At 38.5% G+C, this 24,740-nt stretch overlaps 1 protein-coding gene across 4 annotated transcripts in view; it reads left to right on the top strand.

Annotated features, from left to right (window-relative positions):
- Nucleotides 1-24,740, top strand: part of DMD (dystrophin) — a 1,279,927-nt gene that overhangs the window by 617,526 nt on the left and 637,661 nt on the right. For all 4 annotated transcript variants that reach the window (XM_063126497.1, XM_063126496.1, XM_063126495.1 and 1 more), the window contains exons 42-43: nucleotides 6,622-6,816; nucleotides 17,990-18,162. In XM_063126497.1, coding sequence (XP_062982567.1) covers nucleotides 6,622-6,816; nucleotides 17,990-18,162 — 368 coding nt within the window. The remainder of the gene's footprint in view (nucleotides 1-6,621; nucleotides 6,817-17,989; nucleotides 18,163-24,740) is intronic.

The following is a 24,740-nucleotide window of genomic DNA, read 5'->3' as shown; positions in this document are numbered from 1 at the left end:
TGCATCTTACATACAAATACACTTTTTGCACATAAAGATGAATGGAATAGAGAAGAACATTATGTAATACCATTAGACTTCCTTTACTCCTGTGTATACATTTTATGCAGGTAAGCCAAATAACTCATTGCAAATAACTCATGACAATCATTATCTTACTCAATGGTAATGGTGAATTAAATGAATGAATGCATGGTCTAGGGTTGGGATGGGGAACCTCCAACCTTCAGATGTTCCCTATCTGACCCATAGAAGCTTAGGTTTCTTCTATGGGCCCTGCTCACTCCCCACACCAAGTCCCACTTTCTGGCCTGGAGCATGGAGAGGAAGTGCCGAGAGGAATCTCCTTGTTATCTCTAACCTGTGGTCAGAAATAACAAGGGGTTCCCCCTGCATGCCACTCCCCCTGCCAATAAGAGGGCAAATAGCACATTGTGGAATCCCATTATTTCCAATTCCAGATTGAAGATAACAAGGATATTCCCTGTTCTTAATGTGTCATTTCTCCCAATTGCCTGCCCAGCATCATCCTGAATGGGCCATGACTACTGATATCATCAAGCTCACGGAGGGCTCAATGTAAGGAAGTTTGGCAACCCATGAAAAACCTGTTCCCCACCTCTAATCTAGGGGGTAATTTCTAGATACATACACATAGTTACACAGCCACATTTGACTGAGCAAATAGCATTTTTAGAATTTTAAATTAATTTTTTCATGACATTTAAATAAAATGTCTACACATTCTAATATGAAGCTAATTTAAACAACACTTAAGGCTTAGAATATGTCTTCATTCAAGTGGGACAACATCATAGTTTGTAGAAATATGTATCTCAAAGCCAGTTCCTTTGTTATGCTTAAATGAGAAAGGGAGTCACCTTTGCATGAAGTTGGCCATGTGGATGTTGCCGAGTTGTGAGAGTTATCTAGGGTTCATGGATCTATAAGTCCTATTTCACATATTACAGTGTAAGTGGAGTAAGTAATGCATGTCACTTGTATTTACCTTGCCTTACTTATTTGTAACATAACCTACAAAATGTCTCCAAATTTATATAGTACTAGGAAGCCAAGAAGATATAGACAGATTTCATGTCTTGCAAAATATGTTGAGATACATTTCTGCTAATTCAGGAAGCGTTCAATGAATATTAAAATTGTAGGGAATATATATAACCTTTTACTTGAGAGATACTGGACACAGGAGGCCTAGAAGTATAGATTCCTGCAATACCTTTCATCAATACACCTGAAGATTGCTCCCCACAATAGTAGATTAAATCTCTAGAGATAAGTATCAGAATGATTGACTTCACTCAGACCATGGCTGAGCAAGGGGGTTGTAGGGTGACAATCTCGCGATTTTACGATCATGAGATCGTTGCCCTCGTCTATATGCGGCACGCAACATCGCAGCCGCCACTTTGGATTTATCTTTTTAAAGGAAAAGGGGCACTCAAATGCAACGGTGAGTTTTTTTTAAATAAAAAACCTCCCCTACCCCAGCCCCGATGGGCACAGGGCTGCTGAGGAGCTCTGTGCCCCATGCCCGGTTCCTGGCTCCTTGCGGTTACTCGTGAGGAGCTGGGACAACCCACGACGCCCGGCCACACATTCCACGGTCTCGGGATCATCCCGAGACCACGGAAAAAGCAGGCTAAAAGGGTAGGGCAATATCCCGGGCCAAGGGAGGAATCATCCCTCCCTGCCGCCAGGATCGCCTGTGCATCATGTGGATGCACAGGGATGCTCCTGGGGCGATCACTGGGATATCGTCTGGTCTAGCCATGGCCTCAGACTCACAAACTCAATGAAACTCTTATAGGTTTAAAACATTTATTAAAACAATTTATGAAAGTTAAACAGACACACAAACCTCCATTCAGCAAAGCAAATTAAAGAATATAATCACAAGTCTTGCAGATTTCTGGAGAACAAGATCTTTGCTAAGACAAACACTTCCCCAATGACAACACTGGTGTTGGACTTTTCCTCCTTCTCAAGAAAGACCATGGTTTTAGGCCTAGCAACTAGACTCAAGCCAGTGTTGAAAAGTCAGCTTAGGTCTTAATGGTTTGAGAGAAGAAAGAAGATTATCTGTACACCCACAAATTCTGCATCACTCATACTGACTCTGCAAAGGAGCTCTTCTCCACAGAGGGACTTCCATCTCTCCCAGGCAAAACCAAGTCACTGAGGCCTACGTGCTAGCCTCAGAGCAACATCCTGGATGGCATGCCTGTGGGAAAGGAAAGGCATCTTTCTTTTGTTCAGACTTAAATACCCTTCTCAAAGGTAAAGACCTCCCTCCTAATACATATTAAATTATTCTAAAATATCTAAGTCTATTGGTCCCCATCATCAATTTAGATCATCCTCTTCCCAGAACGTTCCATCCTTCTGACTTACTTGTTTATCTCTACTTCTGCTTTTCATGTGGTCATCAACTGTATGGTTTACTTCTCTGTTCTTCTGGATTTTCTAAACCACAACTCTACCTTTTCATCACCTAGTTACTTTAACATGAATACATACAGTTGGTACAAGTCACAAGTTCTTATGAGTAATGTCTTTGAGCAATATCAAATCACATTTCATCAGGCCTTATCTAAACTGAAGTATCTAATCCTTGATGCAGTGTTTTACATGTATATGCCTACTTGCGCCCTTAATATTAAAGTATTACCCCATCACTTGTACACACATTAAAACCAATTCTATGCCCCCACAAGCTTCTTTATCTATGCTATGCTGACAAACTCTTATAACCCCACTCTTACACATATTCAGTGAAATTGTAAAAGAAGAGGAAAAAATGCTTCACAATCCATGTAGTATTTAATACAATTTTGAAACTATAGACTTTAATAATAATTCTCACTTTCTTTTTGAAATAGCTCTGCTATATTATTATCTATATGGTAATTGCTTTGGAATTGTGCTAGGAGAAACCAGTTACAAACTATGTGCAATGTGGAAAGCCAACTAAAGTTCTGCTTGAGCAACTCCTTGTGCAAGAGGTTGCACAACCACTTTAAGGAGTGGACCAGATGCTTAGCTAGCACAGGCTTTGCTAGAGCAATATGCAAATACTTGCACAACTGAAATATTCAGTGGAGCTCCACTAGTTGTATTTGAGTTGTAGAATGACATTGTTTGATACTTCTAACTGTAATTGACAAATTTGTCTATGTCTAATTAGGTCTTTGTTCTCAGAATATACTTAGTGCTCAATTTTGGAAGCTACTAAGCCTCTTGTGAGAGAAACTGTACATTCCAAACATTTCCATTTTTGTTGTATTTCTGAATTACTGAAATCAATCTATAATTGTCCTTATTGAAATTATATTAAGTTAATGTGAAAACCACCATTTGGTTGGTCTATATAATTCATTTCTCTAAACTATCCCCAAAATAAGATTCCTTCCTTAAGAGAAACATAATATGAAAATCTCGGCATGTAGCCAATATACTTCTGTAGTCAATAACAAACTTATAAATAATGTACGTTTTTTTTAAATTTCTCATTTAAAATGGCAGATCTGTGTTAACAGATCTTAATTCAGTTTTTCTCAGTACAGTTTTTTAAAATCAATTTCTTCAGTTCGTTCTGGGTGGGTAACGATGTTCCAGATGCTTATCAATTTCACAGCAGTATTATTTCACCCTAAATGTTAGCCTCACCTTCTCATCAGTCAATTCTAACTAGCTCTCTGTTTCATGTTAACATGAAAATATACTATCAATTGTCATGTAGATTTAATTCCAGGAAGCTTATCCTTTACATCCAACACTCAATCTAGTATATAGTAATCACCACACAACCCAAATTAAACACCTTTATGTCCATATCAGTGATTTCAGGAGAACTTGCTCAACAAACAATTGTGAATGGCGACTAAAGTGAAAAACTGTAATATACATAAGGTAAAACTTTTATCAGGTTTGCAACTGTAGCTCAGCTCTAATTATAAAGACTGACCAATACATTTCTTTGATTCAGTTGACAGATATGTTACTTGAAACACGCTGCCTACATGGGGACGTCTGTGTTGATGTGACTCACTACTGAATAGTTTTGACTTGCGCTGGGCCAAAACCTGCCCCCTGTGTTTGGAAACTTTCTCTCTTCCTGTGAAAGAGGCATTGTTTTTTCTGCCTCTTTCACAGGGAGGGGGGAATTTGGAGATATTTTTCCATGGGGAGGGGGGCAGGGTTTCCACATACCTTTTTTAGTGTAGCCAATTGCTGAGGGGCATTTTTCTTTATTTTTTAGTTTTTCAAATAACAACAACACCCCCTTCCTCCAGCATTTGGATGAGCCCAACAGTTATTCATGAATGCTATTGGAGACCATGTGACCTCACTCTCTCCAATAAGCTTCCAGTAAACACTCCTGGGTTCCTGAAGAGCCCTGAACAACTGGCTACATTTAAAAAGGTATGTGGAAAACCTGTTCCCCTCCCCAAGGAGAAAATTCTCCAAAGTCCTCACCTTTCCAGGCTCATTTGCCTGAGTTTTCATCCTCCCTCCCACAAAATGCCAAAAATGGAATGGTCAAATTTTTTGGCCCAGCACTAGTTTTGACCTTGATTGTATGGATTATTTCACTGGATTCGGTCAAAGGAATAATATTTCTACTGCATCTTTCCATAAAAGGTTGTGAAGTACTAAACAACAAATTTGATGTACAAATGTCACAATTGTTTTGTCTAAACAGTTGTCCAAATATATAAAACTCAGAACTCCCATTTTTAAATGAATGAACATTTTTCTATTAAATGAGAATTTCACAATATCTGCTCTGCTGCTCAAATGTTGCTTTCCAAAGCCAGCAGGTATAGAAATACCAACCAGAACTCAAGTAGTAAGATGACATGATTGGAACAAACATTTAGAAATCATCCACCAGGGTCACAAAAGAACTCTGAAGAAGATGGGCAAAGGAAAGGTCTGCCACCTAATGCATGATATTATAGCCAGTCCTGTTTCTAAGCCTTGACATGGATACCTAAGGAGATAATGATAGCTGTCAAACGGTCCTCTTGCTCTAATGATGAAAATGATTTGTCTGTGAGATGCAATTGAAGAAGATGATGTAGTTTCCCCACAAAAATTCTATATAAGAACTTAAGACTACTGATTCATATTTAACCCACAGGTTAATATTTGTTTTTGATATCCTTATACTGTACTTCAATAAAAAAAAAAACCCACACACAGCCATTTACACAAAAAGAATATAATATCTCAACTTTAATTAAGAAGAGGCTTCAAGAAGTAATGGCTAATCCTAGCACACAGTACTTGGAACTCCCATTTGTAAGAGCAATAGCATCCTTGCAACGGGTTCATACTACATAAACAGTATAACTCCAGTCAAATGATAGGTCAGCAAAGTTTGTTTTCAAATTTTAGAACAAATAGTTTAATTTACTAATTTAACTTGACACTAAAAGATAGACAGTTCTTTGTGGATCTAAAATTGGCATTGTATGAATATTTTCCTTCACATAAATAAATTGTCCGAGAGAGAGAGAGACTTGTCAGATGGCCCTTCAACTGCGCTCTATAACGATACTTTATTTAGAAAAGTTATTCATACGTGAAGCAAGAAATCACAACTCTTGTCAAAGATCACCCACATTATTGTCACAGCGTAATTTCTCTTCCATGTATATACATGTACAGATGGCTTGCAGCTGAACAGCAATGACGTGAAGGTGGCATATGGGGGCTGTGCACTTGATTGCTGCTATTTGCACAATTGTATTAGGACCTCAATATGATCATTGTTAACAGAAGCCTGGCAGGGTCCTACACACACTCCTAAGGCACTTGTATGATTGCTGCTGTGAGCAAAAAACCAGTCTTATGTCTGTCTATGCAAATGTATGCCCACAGAAAAGCAGGACTGTAAGTTTGTACAATAAAATGATGTATAGCGTGAACCAGCTTGTAATGTATGATCAGTATGTAAAGCATACTCACACAAGTGATTTATGAAGGGCAAAAATAATGAAAAAGATGCGAACTCAAATTTTGAAACTAGAACCAGTGGCCATGATTCCAAAGGTGTGCAGTAAAGCTTAGCATATCTAGTTGGCACTTTCTGGGGAGCTTTCCTGGAGTCTCCTATCTAGTTTACTTGTTCTTTGTTTCTAGGCATCTTTGAATGTTCTGCTAGAAAAAGTCCTGGGAAGTCTGAAATGTATTGATGACTCTCATCTCCATCATGTTGGGACCATGACCAAGTCATGGCCAAGTCACAGTTATTATTAGCCATCACAATCAAAGAACCTGATATTTTGAATGAAGAGTGTGATAAAATTGTATCCTGCTATGGGATGTATTAAAAATTACAGATTCAAATGAATTAGTAGGAGGTACTTACTATGGTCTTACAGTTTAACGAGGTGTACTGTCTAAGTTACCTGTGGGGCAGAAAGTAGATCTCCAGATGTTTTGGACTCTTGCATGGACTTCCGGGATTTGGTCCCAAACATCTGAAGATGTACCTTCTGTGGATCAAGTATATCTTGCTATATATTCTCTTTTTAGAGTGCAATGTCCATTTTATGAAACTAAAAGAAGAATTTTGTTGTATATCCATACCAGCAAACTGTTTATGAGGAGACAACTGTTGTGATGACTGAAGGTATGCCCATGGAAACCTCTTATGTGCCTTCTGCATACCTGGCAGAGATCCTTCAGCTTCTACAAGTTTTGTCCGACATGGAAGACCTCCTCAATTCTCCTAGTCTGCAGGGTAGGGACTGTGAGGATCTTGTCAGACAAGAAGAGTGCCTCAAGGTAAGAGTCAAACCATTTAAATTATTTCTGTAATGTATTGTATTCCATACAACCACCTACAGAGTTTAGGACTGAGACTTTGTTTGTGGACGAATATATACCCCTCCTTTTTCACACCATTTCAGTCTTGTTCGCATACAAGTTCTCTCCTCCAAAAATCCTCTTTTTTCATGCCATTTCAATGCTCCTCTCAGCACCAGCTATGGCACGTGTGTGTGTGTGTGTTTGGTTTGTTTGTTTTTAATATAGAAGGCAGGAATCGTAGCTAGAACGGTAATATCATTCCTGCCCTCATTCTGAATGGGGGAACATTTTCTCTCTGTTTTACATATGCACATATGCACTCACACACAGTATTATTTTTTTCTTAACAAAATATAGGTACTTGTTTCACAGGAGATGGCAGCCCTACTTAAATGCATTGACTTAGGAACATAGGAACCAAATCAGACTATTTTTCCATCCTGACCAGCATTTTCTACATTGGCAGCAACTTTCTGGGATGCTATCTAATTCTTTTAACTAGGTCTGCCTGGAATTAAACCTTGGGGCTTTTGCATGCAAAGTATATGCTCTATGAGCAATAGTCTCTTAATGGGACCAAGACTACAATTAATAAGAATTCCAGATGAACGTGATTAGGGCTTTGTGTTTTATATACAGGCCGCACAGAAACCATGATGAGATCAGACATAGGTTTATTGGAGACAAAAAGGAAATAAACATAGAATAGAAATAATAATAATAATAATAATAATAACAACAACAACAACAACAACTTCCAGCAGAGACTTACATACAGCTTATATTGCAGCACATTCAGAATTTATTTAACTATAAATCCCCATCAAGGAAGTTTTTTCTTAAACTACAGAAACTATTATTATAAAGTTCATTCTATATAAACTCTCCTAGGCACTATATATCTTGCCCAGAACTGAGTTAATAAGGTTGCATTTAATCTATATTGTGAAACAGACTGCTAGCCATCATAATCCAAGAAGATCCTATTTTAACAACAACAAAAACTAGGCACCAAAAGTGAATCCAGATTTAATCATACTTAGAGTAGACCTGATGAAATAAATGGGGCTTAGATTAGTCATGAGTAAAGACACATTAATTTCAGTGTGTCTATTTTAAGCATGAGTAAATCTAGATCCATCCCCACTTTTTATTGATGAGTGTAATATACTTCTAGGACTGTAGCACTTCAGAATGCAGGTGGATGGGCTGAATAAATGCTTTATCACATCAAAGCCCTTTGCCCATATAAAACTAGTGGGTCCATGAGACAGGTAATCATTCCCCCCTCCACGGTGATATCATTACTCTGGTGAATATTTTAATAGAAAAGCAGGATATAAATAATATACTAAAACGAAACTAAACTGTTTGCAAGAAGGTTCTCTGTGTAGGGGAGCATTCAAATATGTAACTCTCTTAATGCAGTCTGAAATTAAAATAGTCCTAGATTGGCTTGACACTATTGACCGCAGTATCCTTCTGGATCATTTATCTGGGTTGGACTTAGGAGACCGCAAAAAAGAAGGAAACCCCAAATAGCAAGGGGGGAAAAGCCAAGGGCAAGGGGTGGAAACAAAGGTATATCTTAAAAAATATTTATTGTTTTTGCCAACGTGTTTTGGACTTTTGAAGTCCTTCTTCGGGGCAATACAAATAAGAGTATAATTTTGATTTTCTCTAGAGCAAAATGATCTCCTATGTGTGTTCATATAGGAGATCATTCAGCTACACATGTCAGGAATTTCTCGGAAGGGGCATTTTGGGCAGAATTTGTTTCATCCTTGTCTTCGCCTTGATTGGGTGGTCTGTAGTAGACTCCGACTATCATGCTCCTTTTATTCCTTGCCTCATTTATTTTAATCCAGATGCTCTCGATGGGGCTATCAGGCTCATCCTCCTGTATTTCTGTGCAGGGATATGTATTTTTAACCCTCTGTTCTTCAAATGTTATGTTGCTCTCCCGCCCAAGAGTTTCTATCTCTCTTGCCCGGCTTCTCCCATTCTCTCTGGCTGCCCCGTTTGCTTGGAATGCTCTTCCAGAGCAACTATGTGCCACGAGTTCCATCGTAGATTTTAAAGCGCGCTTGAAAACTCATTTGTTTTCAATAGCTTTTGGTATTTTAGCTTGATTTATCGTTCTTATTACTATGATTATTCTCTTATTTCTGTTTGGTGAACCCCTCCCCCCCTTCATATGTTTTAGTGTGATTTTAGATTGTAAGCCTTTAGGCAGGATGTTGCTGTTTTATTTGTATATTTTGTACAGCATCAAGTATGTTGTTGGTGCTATATAAAATAATAATAATGTGCAACCTTTCTACTTCTTCTGTTCTTTTTGAACAAATAATAATAATAATAATAATAATAATAATAATAATAATATTTATTACCCACCTCTCCGGATCGAGGCAGGGAACAACACAGAATACAAAATATTATAAACTACATAAAACTGATTAAAACATATAAAAACTAATGCATTATTAAAATAACAGCCAGACATCTTAAAATTCAACTGGGTAGGCTTGACAGAAGTGATCAGTCTTTATTACTTTTTTTATATTCAGAAAGACTATTGAGTTCTATTCTTCCCAGTCCTTGTGGGGTGCAACCCCTCCCTTGCCAGCAGTCCATCTTCTGAGTAGCATAGCCCATGGTCCCAGAATCCAAATCTCTGACATCAGCACCACCTTTGTATCCAGTTGTTCACCCAGAGTATTTCCCCTTCCCTTTCTATTCCTCTTCCAAAAACTGGGAGGAATGTTTTTATCAGATTTGGTTTTACAGTTACAACTATATTGTAGAAGCTGTCTTATGCTGGTATTTGTTGTTTTGTGGAACTTTTGCTGCTTTTATTATTACATCAGTTTCTTTTATTATATGCATTTTAATGTTGTATGCCTCCTTGGGAGGTCTCCTGCCCTGAAAGGAAGCCAAAAAATAACAAATAAATTAAATAAATAAATAATACCATTTGTGTATAGATCAGTCTTCCCCAACTTGGTGCCTTCCAGGTATGTTGGTTTACAAACCCCATAAAAGGGAGGTTGGCCATTGGCCATGCTGGCTGACAATGATGGTAGTCCAGCAAGTCTGAAAGATACCTGGCTGGGAAAGAATGGTATGGATAAATTTTAAGTTAGCAAGAATAAATATATAAAGTGGAATAGATGTGATTTTTTTATTATTTAAAAATACTTGTGAGACTTTTGAGGTGGGGGGGGGTTTAACAGCAGCCTCTGTCAATGCATGGCAAACCAGTTGAAACTCAAAGGAGTTTCCAAAGAGCTGTTGTGATACAGTGGTTTGTATACTTGTTTCTGTCACTTCAAGCACCTCTTTGCAGATTTTTACTTCATTTCCTGGATGATGATGATGATGATGATGATGATGATGATGATGATGATGAATTTAGTATTATTACACATAAAACTAATACATGGCTCTTGTTTGTTTTGTCCATATGCTCAATTATGTTGGTCAGAGCAGCAGTGATCTAGTAAAAGGATTCATTGCAGATGAATAGATTTCTGTTAGTGCTCTTTAATGTCACATATTTGTGCATCTTATATGATTTATATACATAACTAATCACTTGTTCAAACACATGTATTTGATATTATTGTAGCTGACACCAACTTTAATGATATACATTAACATGGTTACAAGTAACTATTGCTGTTGGTTTAATTTAACTGAACTATTAAAATGTCAAGAGATGTGGTTGTGGGCACAGTTCCATCTCCCTCCCAAATAAATCTCTCACAGCAGCCAAATAGATCTTGCAAATTCATATGCTTGGGGAAGGGATATAGTCTTGAACTGAGTTTTGTAATGAATGAATATTTATTTCCTGGTAAAATCATTCATCATTGTCATTATCCTGGAATAAAAATAGAAACATAGTGCATAAATTTTATAGGTGCTGGTTGGAGAAGGTTTAAAATTAAATTGTAGTTGATTTTATCCCTGAAAGATTTGCATGAATCAAATTTCAAGTCAGTACTAGGTAGAAGAGTGTTTTAATATGTAGTTTGTTAACTCTTTTTTGATCCAAATAATAGGCTTTTAATTAAGGGGAGAAACCCTCATAGACTAAGACAACATGTTTATTGGAAATTGTGTAAGTTGACATTTAAAGGTGATTCTTTTCTTTTTTTACTCAGAAAGCTATAACAATACTGATTATATTCATAAAGTACTCAAATTCTACTTGGATTAAAAAGTGTAGCTAGTTAGAAATTATATGTGTCAGCTTTATTTCTAGAATGTCACTTCCTAGAAGCATGGATGTCCACAAGAAGGGGCAAGGGGTGAGAAGTTGACCTGCTCTCCCCACCCCGAATAAGCCAGAATCTTCAGATTCCCAACTTCCTTTTAAAAAAACAAAAGCAAATCACTAGCCATTGTAGAACCTGAGATATGAAACAAAATGTGCAGGACTATTCTGCTTATTTGTTTTGTGAAAAACTAGCCTGCTCCTCCCTTTCAATGTTTTAGCCAGTGAATGAAGTCATAGCAATGGTTAACACGCCTACTATCTGGGTTTGTTAAGCCTTCTGGATGTGTTAAGCCTTTTTGGGGTCTTCTCTGTAGCCTCATAAATTTAGTATTATTTAGAAACCCAAGAGATTAATGTAGCTGAGTTTGGGCAGTACTATGTCTACCAAAAAAGAAAAAGGTAGCAGCAAAAGTAAGTGTGCATGATTGTTCTAACACAATTTTTGTTGATATTTTTTCTAGAGTTTATAAACATTTCAAAAATTACCAACAATGTGTGCAGATAACATTCATCATTATTATATCCATACTGCAGGAGGCAGGGCTGTGGCTGAGAAATTGTGGGTTACACCAGTCCTGCAAAATAGCCCAATATTGTTGTTCACATTTTGTGGGGTGGGAAAAGGTTAGAGTACTGTATGACAACTCTGCAGTACAATTTATTAAGGGATATAATAGGTTGTTGTTTGTTTATTTATTTATTTATTTATTTATTTATTTTATTACATTTATATACCGCCCCCCAGCCGAAGCTCTCTGGGCGGTTTACAACAATTAAAAATAGTAGACATTAAAAGTATACAAAAAAATTAAAAAACATAAAAACAGTATAAAAACAACAACAGTATTCATTTAAAAACAACAATTCTGGGGTCCATTAAAACAAACTTAACGTTATTAAATGCTGTTAAAATGCTGTTAAAATGCCTGGGAGAAGAGAAAGGTCTTGACCTGGCGCCGAAAAGATAACAACGTTGCCGCCAGGCGAGCCTTATCGGGAAGATCATTCCACAGTTGGGGGGCCACCACTGAGAAGGCCCTCTCCCTTGTTGCCATCCTCCGAGCTTCCCTCGGAGTAGGCACTCGGAGGAGGACCTTAGATGTTGAGCGCAGTGTACGGGTAGGTTCATGTCGGGAGAGGCGTTCCATCAGGTATTGTGGTCCCAAGCCATGTAGGCAGCTTTAAGAGAACCTGCTATTTTTAGGTCTTGCAGGAGGCCCAAGTGGAACCTCCCCCCTTTAGTGCAGGCCTTGGAGCTGATGACATGCAGCTCCTCAGATATTAGTGTTTTCTCATTTGTTGTAGTAATATATAACCCTGTTGTGAACATACTTGAATCTATTGTGTGTTAACTGCAGAGCAAACCCCCCCCCCATTATATATATTTCATTGAGGAGTTAATTGAAGAACAAACCATGGGTTAATTTTGGGTTGTTTAACCCATAAATAACCCCCCACCCAGTATTAACCACCCCTGTAATGGCCCTTAATGCAAGGGCCATTTCAGGTGCGAACATAGCCAAGAAAAGAATTGAAGGTTTCAGCTGTGAATGGAATGCCCATTGAAAAATAATAATAGAGGAGTAGACTTGGTATGCAAATTCTCAGAGGCCAGGTCTACTTGTCTTGGTAGACATGGTACCCAGGTAGACATCAGTCATCAGATCTATCATAAATGGTAGACCTCTGATGCTATCATGGCTTTTGGAAACCCCCCAGGGTGGTTTCTGGGCGGCCATCCTTGGTTCAGAGCCATCTCCACCCTCTTCCTGGTGGAAGACAACCAATCACAGATTGCCTTCCACCAGGCACTGCCCAGCTGCGCCTCCACTGTGACTCCGAAGTGAGACGAGGGGCTGACTTGATGCCATCTTGCACATCCTGGTCTTGCTCCAGAAAAAAAGTCAGGTTAAGTCCCCGACTTTCTCTGTAGCTTTGGTGGAAAGTCCTGGAGTGGGTGCATGATTGCAGCAGCATTGTATAATACGATGCTGCACCACCAAATACCCACCCTGGGGCTTTCTGAGCATTTAGACAGCCCCCAGGAAATGTTAATAATCACTGTTTTCTATAAGGAGGGTTATCTGACAGCATGTAACGTTTGTAGAATAATAGGAAGGCCTCATCTACAAATGTCCATTCCCCCCAAAATAATTAAAATCTTTTGCCAACCCCCACCCCACCCTTAGCTGTGATTTTGCCTCCTTATCCACAAAGATTATGTATGTAAATCCAGTAGTTCTCCTTAGGAATTCTCACCATTTCTGTTTATGCTAGATGTTCATTAATCACTCTAAACCTTTCATTCTCCCAGTAAGAATACATTCATAATCCTCTTTAAATGTGCTGGATTTATGAAAGTTGTAGCAAATATTATGATTCATAGTTCTAGTACATATTTAAGACTGCGATTAAGCAGTGGATCTTTTCTGCCATTCATGAATGCTACAAGCTGTGCTTCTCCCATTTATGACATCAATATAAAAACTGAAATATGATTACAGATTTGGTATTCATACCAGGACAATGCCTCATCCTGTACATATTTTGTTTTCCAAAAATATATTTGCATTTTTGTCAAAGAAATGCACATCTGGATTCTATCATGCAAGCCTAGGAAAGAACTAAGAAACTCAATTTCACAAATGAAGGCTAAAGTTTAAAATAGTCTTTCCTTTTAGCTGAGCAAAACCCAATTAAGCACAATCTGTACAACCTATGTGAATGAAATCACTTTCCAACTTGATTTGTCAGGAAGAAAATATTTGAGAGATGCTTAGCATACAAATGGCTGAAGAGCTGAATTAGTAGAGAATGTTGTCCATAGCTATCAGAGAGAAACAAATCTTAGCAAAAAATATATGGATGTTGAAAATTCTAGTGCTTTGATTTGAATGAAATGGATCCAGTTCCCAACTTCATTTGCTAATGGCTACTCTAATACTTACTTTTTTCATTCCTGAAATTAAAGGACAGTGCTCTTTTCTTAGCCAGGTTTCAAAAGCAGCTTGAAAATTCTCATAGTAGTTGTGCAAAAACACAAACACAGATCAATGTATGAATAGGCATTATATATAGAAAGAGAGAGAGGGGAAAAATATTCGATACATACATTCAGTCATAGTATATGAGAAAATTGAAGACAATATCATATTCATACATTGGATTGGTTTCCACCATCATATCTTGGCTTAATAAACTAACAGGCAAGACTATCTTACTTCCTACATTTTTTACTCTGCTTATTCTCTTCTAGGTTGCTCTTCTAGGTTTCTCTTTGCACACAACTCCCCTGTTACAACAGCTCCATTGGCTTCCGGTCTGTTTCTGGGCACAATTCAAAGTGCTGGTTATCACCTGTAAAGCCCTACATGGCTTGGGTCCAGGTTATCTGAGGCCTTTGCTAGACCTACCTTAAAATCTGGGCGGGAGGAGGGGAGAGGCCGTGATGCAACTATCGCGGGCTCTCGCCATAGTCTACACCTCAGGCGCGACGAGGTCAAGAAAAGATCTGTCATGTCTGGCATTTTTTTATTATTATTTCCTTAAAGGGGCCGGATGCACACGAACACTCGTGCACTTAGGTGAATAGATTTTTTTTTTAAAAAAAAATAGTTTTCCCCACTCCCCGCACCCTGCCCCCGATGGACGCAGCACTCCTGGGGAGCACTGTGCCCCATGTGCGGCTTCTCCCGGCTACACGCAAGTAATCAAACGTAGCCGGGAAAAGTGGCGGAATGGGTTACACGCTTGCGGTCTCGTGGGAAAAATTGGACCAAAAGTGGTGCCCATTATTCCGGGGCAAGGGAGGGTTGATCCCTGCCTGAGCCCGGGATCCCCTGTGCATCATCTGGACTCACAGGGGCAAGTATCACAGTATCAGCCCAGGATATAGCTTGGTCTAGCAATGGCCTGAAAGACTGTATTCTCCCATATGAGACTGCCTGTGCTCTGAGATCTTCTGGGGAGGCCTTTCTCTCAGTCCCACCAACATCCCAGGCATGCCTGATGGGTACACAAGAGAGGGCCTTCTCGGTGGCTGCTCCAAGGCTCTGGAACTCCCTTCCCAGGGAGGCTAGTCTGGCTCCCTCTGTGATTTACTTTAGGAGGCAGGCAAAACCCTTTTTGTTCTGGCAGGCTTTCGGAACTACTCTAGACCAGTGTTAATGTATTGGATTTCACTTTTTAAAAAATTAAAAGTTTTTAATTTTACTACAGCTTTAATTCTATTTTAAGTTTTGTAAATGTATGTTTATATGTTTTAATTGCACATGCTTTAATCTTGTTAAGCGACTTGAGTCCCAGTACTGGGGGGGGGGGGGGAAGTGGGATATATGCTCAGAATTTCCCCTGAGATCAAGAAATCTGAGAGCTCATGATTCCCAGTTGCAAAGAAGATTATAAACACATCTCCCTGGGTGAAGTTAGAACTCCATTTCAGATCTTCATCCTCAATGTGCAAAAGTCTCTATCCAGGACAGGAACAGGGACTGGGGCTTACATCTGCAGCCATGTCCAACTGTAATCTTTGAAGAACTACATTAGTGTTAAAGGCAACTCTCAAAGAATAAAGAAGGTAAAACATCATAAGATATGCAAAACTATGAAACTTACATGACAAACAATATATTAGCTTTGAGAAATAAGTCTCCAATAAGGTAACTCAATCTCCTTACTAGCTTTTCAGTAGCAAATTGGCCCAGAATATAGAGAAGGAATTCCAGATTTGTAGTTACCTGAAAATAAACTTTCTTAAATTGTATCTCAGAAAATATTCAGCTTTCCAACTTTAATGTATTATAAAGATGTGCATGAATTCTGCTTTATATCTTTATTGATGTGCCTTAAAGATACGTAAATCATGAAGTTTGAAATTGTGAACTTTTACATGTTGAGTTGAAAGGAAATCATGTAAGGATTTGTCCATTAAATGAACACAGGTGTCTACACCTACATTTCCCCCCCCCCCCATTCATTTTGGTGTGACTAGCAGAAGAGAAGAGCAATGGTTCAGGGGACTGTGTCTATGGCAAGTACGTATTGCTGGCATCTGTGTTTGAGGGATACTTATGACGCAAAATTTGTGCCAAACTTTTTTGTTTGATTAACTCGACAAATTAGTTGTCAAGGAAAAAAGGTATGCCGGTGAAAAAAAGGAGAATGAAAACTGCATGTTTGAAAGTTAAGGCATACTGGTGGATTGCCCAGCAGAAAGACGGAAGAGAGTACAGACGTTTAGGATGAACAAATGCCAATGTGGGCACTGGCCTTCACCACTATGCCCTTGTGGCATCTCACTCCAATGCTTCAGTTTGTCTCGCTAGCCTTTCTAAGATTTAATCTGTGTTACAGATTAATTTGTAGATGATGATGATGACAATTGCCCCATAGCCAAACCATCATGACAATCTGCACAATAGAAATAAACGCAATAAAACAAATAATAAAACCAAAATACTTTAAAAGCAGCGGCGGTAACAACAAGAACCAGAACAATGTTAAAAGCAGTAGATAAATATGAAAGCAGTTTTAAAAAAATCTGAGCAGTTAAAAACATGGAAAATGATAGTTTTAAAATGCAACCTTAAACATATTATTAAAAGTAAAACAAGCAGAAGCTAAAAAATTAAGTTAAAAAGACTAAGATAATAAAAAGGGTCTTCTCCTGGCACCAGAAAGTCAACAAAGTCAGCAGCAGGCATTCCACAGTTTGGGGGCCATCGCAAAAAGACTCCATTAGGAGGAACCACCCACCTAAACTCAGTATATGAGGGCACTTGGAGCGAGGCCGCAGATGATGATCCCAGGGCATGGCAGGAAGGTATGGGAAGAGTTGGTCCAACAGATCCGTAACCTACCCTATCCACAGAGGTTCAAAATACCAACATTATATTTTATTTATTATTTTCCTATACCGCCCTGGAGCTCAAGTTCTGTTAAATAGTTAAGACCATAAAATACAACAACCTGACAAAAAATAGTGTAAACTTTTAAAAGTGTAACACCACAGTAGAAAACCAAAGTACAGGTAAAAACCAGGAGCAGTGTAAAGGTCTAAAAATACAGACACAGATTTAAAACAAAGAAAAGGAAGAACTTAATGCTTGGGAAAATAAAAAGGATTTCACCTGCTGCCCAAAAAAGCAGTTGCTGGGAGCGAGAGAGCTTTCCACAGCTGGGGTGCCACAACTGAACAGGTCCTCTCCAAGTACTCCCCTTGTACTCTGTAAAAAGTACAAGTGGGACTTGCAACATTACGATGTAAAGGGTTTCTGCTCAGATTTCCAGGCACTCCGTTCCATCCCCCCACAACCATCAGCCAGCATTCTGTGCCAGCTGATCATGCTCAGCCATCCTTGGCTGTTTTGAGGCCGAGGAGGGCGTCATTTAGTGTTTTTTCTATCATTTTTGTTTGTTACGCTTCTGCAAATCTTGGGGGTTCCTGCAAGCATGTTGCCGTCTCGTTCTTTTGTGCGAATAGGTACGTAAGGATTGGCACTCGGAGAATTGAGTTTGCTATTAGAATTTTAAAAATATAAAACTCTGCGCCGCACGCACACGCACACACACTTCAAATGTTAAACACGTCCTTCCTCTTTGGGCTCTTAGATAACTTCCACTAAAAGAACTCCTTCCATTCCTTCCCGTATCTTCCCTACTGTGGAAGGACCACAGTATGTTTCCTGCCACAACACTAGTTGCCTCATATCTCATATAATTTTAGAGTTAGATCATTCTTTATCAAGAGCTAGGAGTATTCTGTATCTGATAAGTATTTTACACAATAGCTTACTGGTTTTTTTTACATTTGTATCTAATGTACCTTTTACATCTTTTTTGTTGTTGTTTAATATGGCAATGCAGAAAATTGAAGACAGCCTAGGGAGATACTCAGGTCAGATTGAAGTTATTCGCTGTAAGAAGACAGCAGTTTTGAAAAGTGCCACACCTGGAGAAGCTGCAAGGATACAAGAAAAGCTGACTCAGCTGACTTACCAGTGGGAAAAAGTTAATAAGATGTATCGGGACCGACAGGCGTAAGTAATGTCTTTACATTAGTTTCCTATCTATGACAAGCCTCATTACGTTCGGCTTATAATGTATGGTTGGGATTTTTCTGTGCAAATTATTTTGTTGATCCCTACCTTAATATCTGGACAGTGGAGGTGTTTCCATTCCAAAGACTTGATGAATTCATACAATCCTTTGACTAAAAATAGTCCAATACATGTCACTGTTCGTATTGCTGCAATCAAGATAAAATATACACCTCCCTAGATAAAGGGCTCCATCTGACGAGCGTTTTATTGCACTCTCATTACTGGGCACTCACAGATTTTTCGCAGGTCCCTCACATGACGTCGTCTGCCTGGCCTTCCTTATGGCCACAAGGAAAAACACAGAAAGTCTGAAATATTTTTAAAACCGGAAGTTGCTGCTCTCTCCTGCTGTGTTTAGGAGAAGCAGCGTGATTAGAATGCCTGACTGAATGGTCCTTGTGCTCGTTGTTTACTTCCTGTTTTGAAACAGGATGTAACTGAGCAACAAAAGCAGGAGCAGAGAAGCGACGGTAGGAAGCGTATTTTTCCATGTGTGATGAAACTTAAAGATCAGGCAGTTGTTTTCCTGACCTTTAATGAGTGAACTTAGAATCAAACAGTAGGACTGGAAGGAAACATTCTGAACAAGTAACTTGAGTCCAGCCTTCACTATTAAGCCACACCAATTGCTTTAGTGGTGTAAGGCACTCTGCTCTGCAACTAAGGATGCTATCAGATATCCTGTTATGCAATTATACATTGTTATTCTATATCCTGTTACGTAACTAAGACTGGAATTCTATGCATGTTTAGACAGAAAAAAGTCCTACAACTCCCAGCACAGTAGGCTGGGGAATGTTAGGAGTTGTAGGACTTTTTTCTGTCTAAAAATGTTAGGAGTTGTAGGACTTTTTCTGTCTAAACATACATAGTATTGCACCCTAAGTTACTCCATGTATAATTATTTAAATATAGTTATTGGGTTTAGAAGCACTGTAAAATATGCACAGAACTGCAATGTTCCCACAGATTAGGGAATGTGATATATCAAGCCACTATGTAAGGTAGTAACACATTTTGGCTTGAATGATGTATATGAATGAATGAATTTTATTTACGGTCACAAGACCAGCAAATGAATGATGTATATTTTTTCTCCAGTTCAATACATAACATTTGTGTTAAGGATAAATGGATAAGTTCAGGGTGGTACCACATTGAGGGCTCATTATCCATATTAATGTAACATATCATTGGATATGAAGATACAGAAGCAAAGAGCAAGGATCTTCCCTGCTGATATTGCCCCCGACCTTCACACATTCATGCATAGGCACTGCATTCAGACACCCTGAAAATCTGAGAGTATCTGATAGGACTGAGAAAGCCAACAAGTGTGTGTTGTTCACAGGTAGGTGCTCTTCACAGCTTTGAATATATGCATTGGATAGGGGTGTCATGGATATCTGGGGCAGGGGGATTGAGTCCCGTGGACATCCACCCACTGGCTCCTTGGATGCCAGTCCATGTACCATTTTATGAAGTAAAAGGGACTGAATGGGTTGAAAACATGAATGGATTATCACTAAACTGAGAATAAACACAACATAAAAACCAAATAGAAACTAACCTACATTAAATTAATGTCGTTAAAAGGCAGATTTCTATAGCAGCAACAGGGTTTCAGTGCAGAAGTGGGGGTTTTTTAGAAATATTTTTGAATACAGAACTCTGATGTATTTTGGAAAGCAAAGGTTGTAATCAATGTGGAAAGAAGAAGAAGAAGAAGAAGATGATTCTCTTTATTTTTTTACCAGTAAACAACAAAATAAAACAGTCTTATTCATGTTAGATGTGTTAACATGAATTGGGAATTATATTTCACACAGTTTATTACATGCAGGTTGAAATATACATCTATGTATTTTTCTAGATATGCAATTCATATCTAGCTCTTGTCTTCATTCTTTGATCCTCCTGTCCCCCCTCCTTCTCACAATCTGATATTTTAAACCTGGCATTTTCTTCTTTCAGCCCACTTAGTTTAGCTGAAATGACGGTAGGAATGAGCTGAGAAAATCAGTTGGAACTGGAGTGGAAAGAATAAGTCATTAATCCTCTACATGTCATGGCTGTTTGCCCCCCTCTTCTAAAGTGTAACTTAGAGACAGATGTATAATCTGGGAAGGTTTCCAGGTTCATTGTTGTTGTTTTTTAAATGAGGCAACTCGGCATTGTCTGCATTATGCAGGGTTTTTCTGTTTGTCTCTGTGCCATCTGCAGCAGTGAAAATGAGTTATATTTGCATCACTTGGTGAGGTGCTCACAGAAAGAAGAGCAATGTTTTCTCAAGCTTAGCCTCAGCCAAATGTTTAGTCTCTACTCAACAAAAAGGAATTCCCTGCATTTTTTTTGAATTTTCAGTTTCTTACAAGAATTCCCCTCCCCCTTATCTTTCTCCTAAAACAGTATTTTTTCTGAACCAAGGAATGATGTGTTGTGGTAATAGCTATGGATAATCTACAATGTATATGCCATCCTATGATTTCTTCTTGGCATTTCTGTGTATGGTGTGTGTATCCATGTACCAATCACTTAGTCTTCAGTCTGCAATCTACTTAGGGGACAATCCTATGACCCCCCAGACATTATCTGGGGTGACATAGGATTGTTGGGTTTATGGACTCTGAGGTTAAAAGCAGGGCTTTGAACCCAAAATCTATGGCCCGTGCCCCTCTCCCTCATGCTCTCCCCCCTCATGCACAAGAGTTGTTTTTAGAAAATATTTATTCCAGATCATTAGTAGAAGAAACTATAATTCATACTACTGCATCCTCTTCTTGTAGGTATACACATCTGAATTTTCAGAGCATACATATGTATTAATAAAACATGTAGTAGTTAAACATGCAGTTGTTGTTGTTGTTGTTGTTGTTGTTATTATTATTATTATTGCATTTGTTTACCGCCCCATAGCCGAAGCTCTCTGGGTGGTTCACAGTTGCTTGCAAATCTATCTCACCCAGTTTTTTATGATTGTATTCTGAATTAAACAAAACAATAATTAAACTGAGAGAGATAATAATTGAAACTTTACAATATTTTTTGCTGGGTTAGTTGGTTTAGTGAGAGTCGGGGATTGCAATAGATTTACAGCTACTATTCTGTTGTCTAAAACTATAGAACAGTTCTAATAATCCTACTAGTGCAGACCTTTCTTGTGCTTTTGTGTTTTACTTTTACTTTCTAAGCAATGCCATATAAGGCATTAGCCCTATTCAGGCATTAAGTACCCATGAATACCAAGCACATGAAGGGAAAGCAGGAGTGCACAAGGCTCGTCCCACCAAATTATCAGTGATGCACACACCAGCCATGCTCCCTAGCTGATGCATGGTCATCTCAGACTGAAAGGAGCCACCATCTACATGTGTAGGGTTTCCACCTGGCAACAGGAACCCTGACTGATCAGGATTCCCATCCCCATGGAGGTAACCCTATTTGTGTAGAGGGTTCCCCCCCTGCCCCGATTCAGATTGATCTGACCATGTGTCAGCTGGGGAATGTGGCCAGCATGTATGTTGTCATTGAGGGGGCAAGGCTAGTTCCATATCTTCCCACTTGCCATTGAAGAGGGCTATTAGATCTCACTTCTCCTTAATTTGTATTTGAGTTTGCATTAGCATTTCACAACTAACGCTATACAGTTAAACAGTAAAGTTTATCCCTGTCTGTGAAAGAAGATGCTGCTCTGCTAGTTTTTTTGAACTAACTATTCCAGGCTTTCTGCCCAAGCCAGTGAGGCTGAGAAGCCCTCAGGCAAGGACAGTTTGTTTTGGTGTGAAATATGCTCCATCTTTTTCTTTTTTAAAAAAGGAAATAGTGAGCTACCACAGGCGCAAATGAGGGAAGGAGGCATGGCTCTGCCCCAAATCATCTGTTGCCTGAGAGAGGTGACTTACCTTGCCTATCATGGGGCTAGCCTAAGTGTGGCTAGCATTAGGGTAGGGTGTACGGCAGAGATTCTGTGTACTGTTTCTTGAGATTTGTATTGTAATAAATGGAAATATTCTGAGTAAATATTCTTCAAGTTGGAGCACAATTATATTAAGGGATTCTGCAAGATCCTGCCATCAGCACATGAAAGTGGGGGGGGGGGAGTTGCTTGGTTTGGGTTTTAATACAAACTGACCTAATTCACACTTCCTGAACTAATATGCTATTTTCCTTCCATTTCCACAACTGCTCTGAATTTTGTGATGCAGTTCACTTATTTTTTTTTAAAGCATGCAAAAATGCACACATTGGGGGCAATTAACCTTTAAAAGGCAGCCTAGACATAATTCTAGATAGATAGAATATTGTGCACAGAAATGCATACGTTAGGGGAAATAGCATACAAAAATGTATCTGAAATTGATGGTGCTATATAAATAAATAAATAATAATAATAAATTTTGTGTGCCTGAAGCTGTGTGCAAATGTTTGTATGGACTTTGACACAAAAACAGGATGGAGCAAAGTTGTGCTTGAAAAAAGGAAAACAAAACAGACAGATTTATCCTGCTCTAATGTAAAGCAAACATCACAGTTTATTTTTTGGCTGCCTGTTGACTAAATAAGCCTGACTTACTTTAGCATGGCAACTTTCCACAAGACCCTGAAGCATTACATTAAACTGCATGAACTTTTATTTTGTTTTCGGGTTTAATCTTTTTCTTGCCATGGTGTCACTTTTGCTGTCACTGTTTCACAGGGCTATTCTGGAACATGACTGTGTCCCTGAAGCCATCTGTTTTTCTGAGAATCATTTGAGCTGCACAAAAATGCTTGGGAAAAGGGAGATTAAGGCAGACAATATGGCCTCTAGCACTTTGCTTCTAGTTATAAAAAGTGGAAGTATCATTACAATTCTGCCCTTGAGACATGGATCAAGCACCCTTGCCAACATGTATTTTTGATGCTGAAACCTGAAGATGGCTTTAGAAGTGTTGGAGCTGCCTCCCCTGTGCTTTCAGATTCAATTTTAGAGATAGTTACTTTAGCATGTACATGTATTTTTCTGTATAGATTCTGTGTTTAAAAGGAGGCAATTAAAACCTTTTTAAAAATAGTAATATAAGTAATGATACTGATGAGCAGAGAAAAGAATAACATCAGCATAGCAAACATGAATGGGAACCAAATAATTCCTCCTTTGTGTATTAGTTGATATTATGTGAGTAAATTACCTATACCTAGGCCAATGAATTTAATTTTGATAATTTTTTCCATCCAACTCTCCCAGATTAATGAGGCTAGCTGAGAAACCACCATGTTACTAAATAAGAAAATGGCATTTTAAGAAGAGCTTGATTTTTTTCATTATTATTATTATTATTATTATTATTATTATTATTATTATTATGGTCACAGGTTATTAGATTTTTATTGTGCTGCAAGGTTTGGTTGATGAGTTTAGAAAAAGCCACATAATTTACTAGAGGTGAATTATTAGTGTGCATTTTACAGTCAAATATCAATAAAATGTGACGAATAATTAGAAATGTCACTGAAGTTCATTTTGTACCCATTGCTTGAAATACAAACAATGCAAATTGTGAATATCACAATTTTATCTGAAAATTACTGGAAGAGTGCAATGTTGCACTTAGTCAATTTGTGGGAAGTTTGAATTACTAGCTTTAGGATTTCTATAGCGTACAATGTGTTTTCCTGCAATTGCTTCCTTTTGCTCCTCCCCACATTCCCTTTCTCTGAATTCCATCATTGCTGGGAGCATTTTTGTTTGTTCTCTTGCTCCTGCCTGCATAATAAAACACAAAATGGACTGAAGAAACTCTCTTGAAACCCTACACTGTGCCTGCATCATATATGCATGATTATTTGTGAGTAAAACTATTTTACCTCTTCTTCACTAAAGAATGGTAGGCCTCCATTTATTAGTCTAAGATAGCTTTCTGTGCATATGAGACTGGTAAACATTCATTCTGTTTCATCTTTTGTTTTTTTCTCTGCTAATTACCTTTCTAACAGGAGGTATAATTACTAAATAATCCCATCACAAATATCTAATACATGCAAGCATTATAACCCTGGAGAGGTATAGTATCTCTCTGGCTTGATTTGTAATTGGAAATGGAGAAGAATTCTTAACTTCCTTCCATCCTGCTCCAACTCATTCACCCAGGGGCCCTCTGCCTTGCCTTACTTGATTGTTGTAGCTGCAGTAGCTGTGTAGATGGCAAACACTTTGTCATGTACATGTAAACAGTACATCAGGTGGTCTTAGGCACCACACAGTAGCCGAAGGCAAAGTCACTGCTCAATGAAAGCTTTTAACTCATTCCAGCCTTTGTTGCTTGGTTTTGTGGGTTTACCTCACTGAAGTGGTCGTGTTTCTGTGTTCTTCTCACTCAGGCTTGGTTTTTTTTTTCCCATTCCCCCCCCCAGCTTTTGCCCATTTGTGTATTAGGGTCTGTTCACTTCCCCCAATTCCCTTTTCAGAAAAAAAATAGTTTAAAAATATAACAATAAAACCCCTCTTCCCATTCCACCCTAGTGTTACAGCAGCT

This window comes from Elgaria multicarinata, chromosome 5 (genome assembly GCF_023053635.1).
Source record: "Elgaria multicarinata webbii isolate HBS135686 ecotype San Diego chromosome 5, rElgMul1.1.pri, whole genome shotgun sequence".
Lineage (NCBI taxonomy): Eukaryota > Metazoa > Chordata > Lepidosauria > Squamata > Anguidae > Elgaria > Elgaria multicarinata.
The sequence above is the reverse complement of the archived record's forward strand: the minus strand, read 5'-3'. Positions and strand labels throughout refer to the sequence as shown.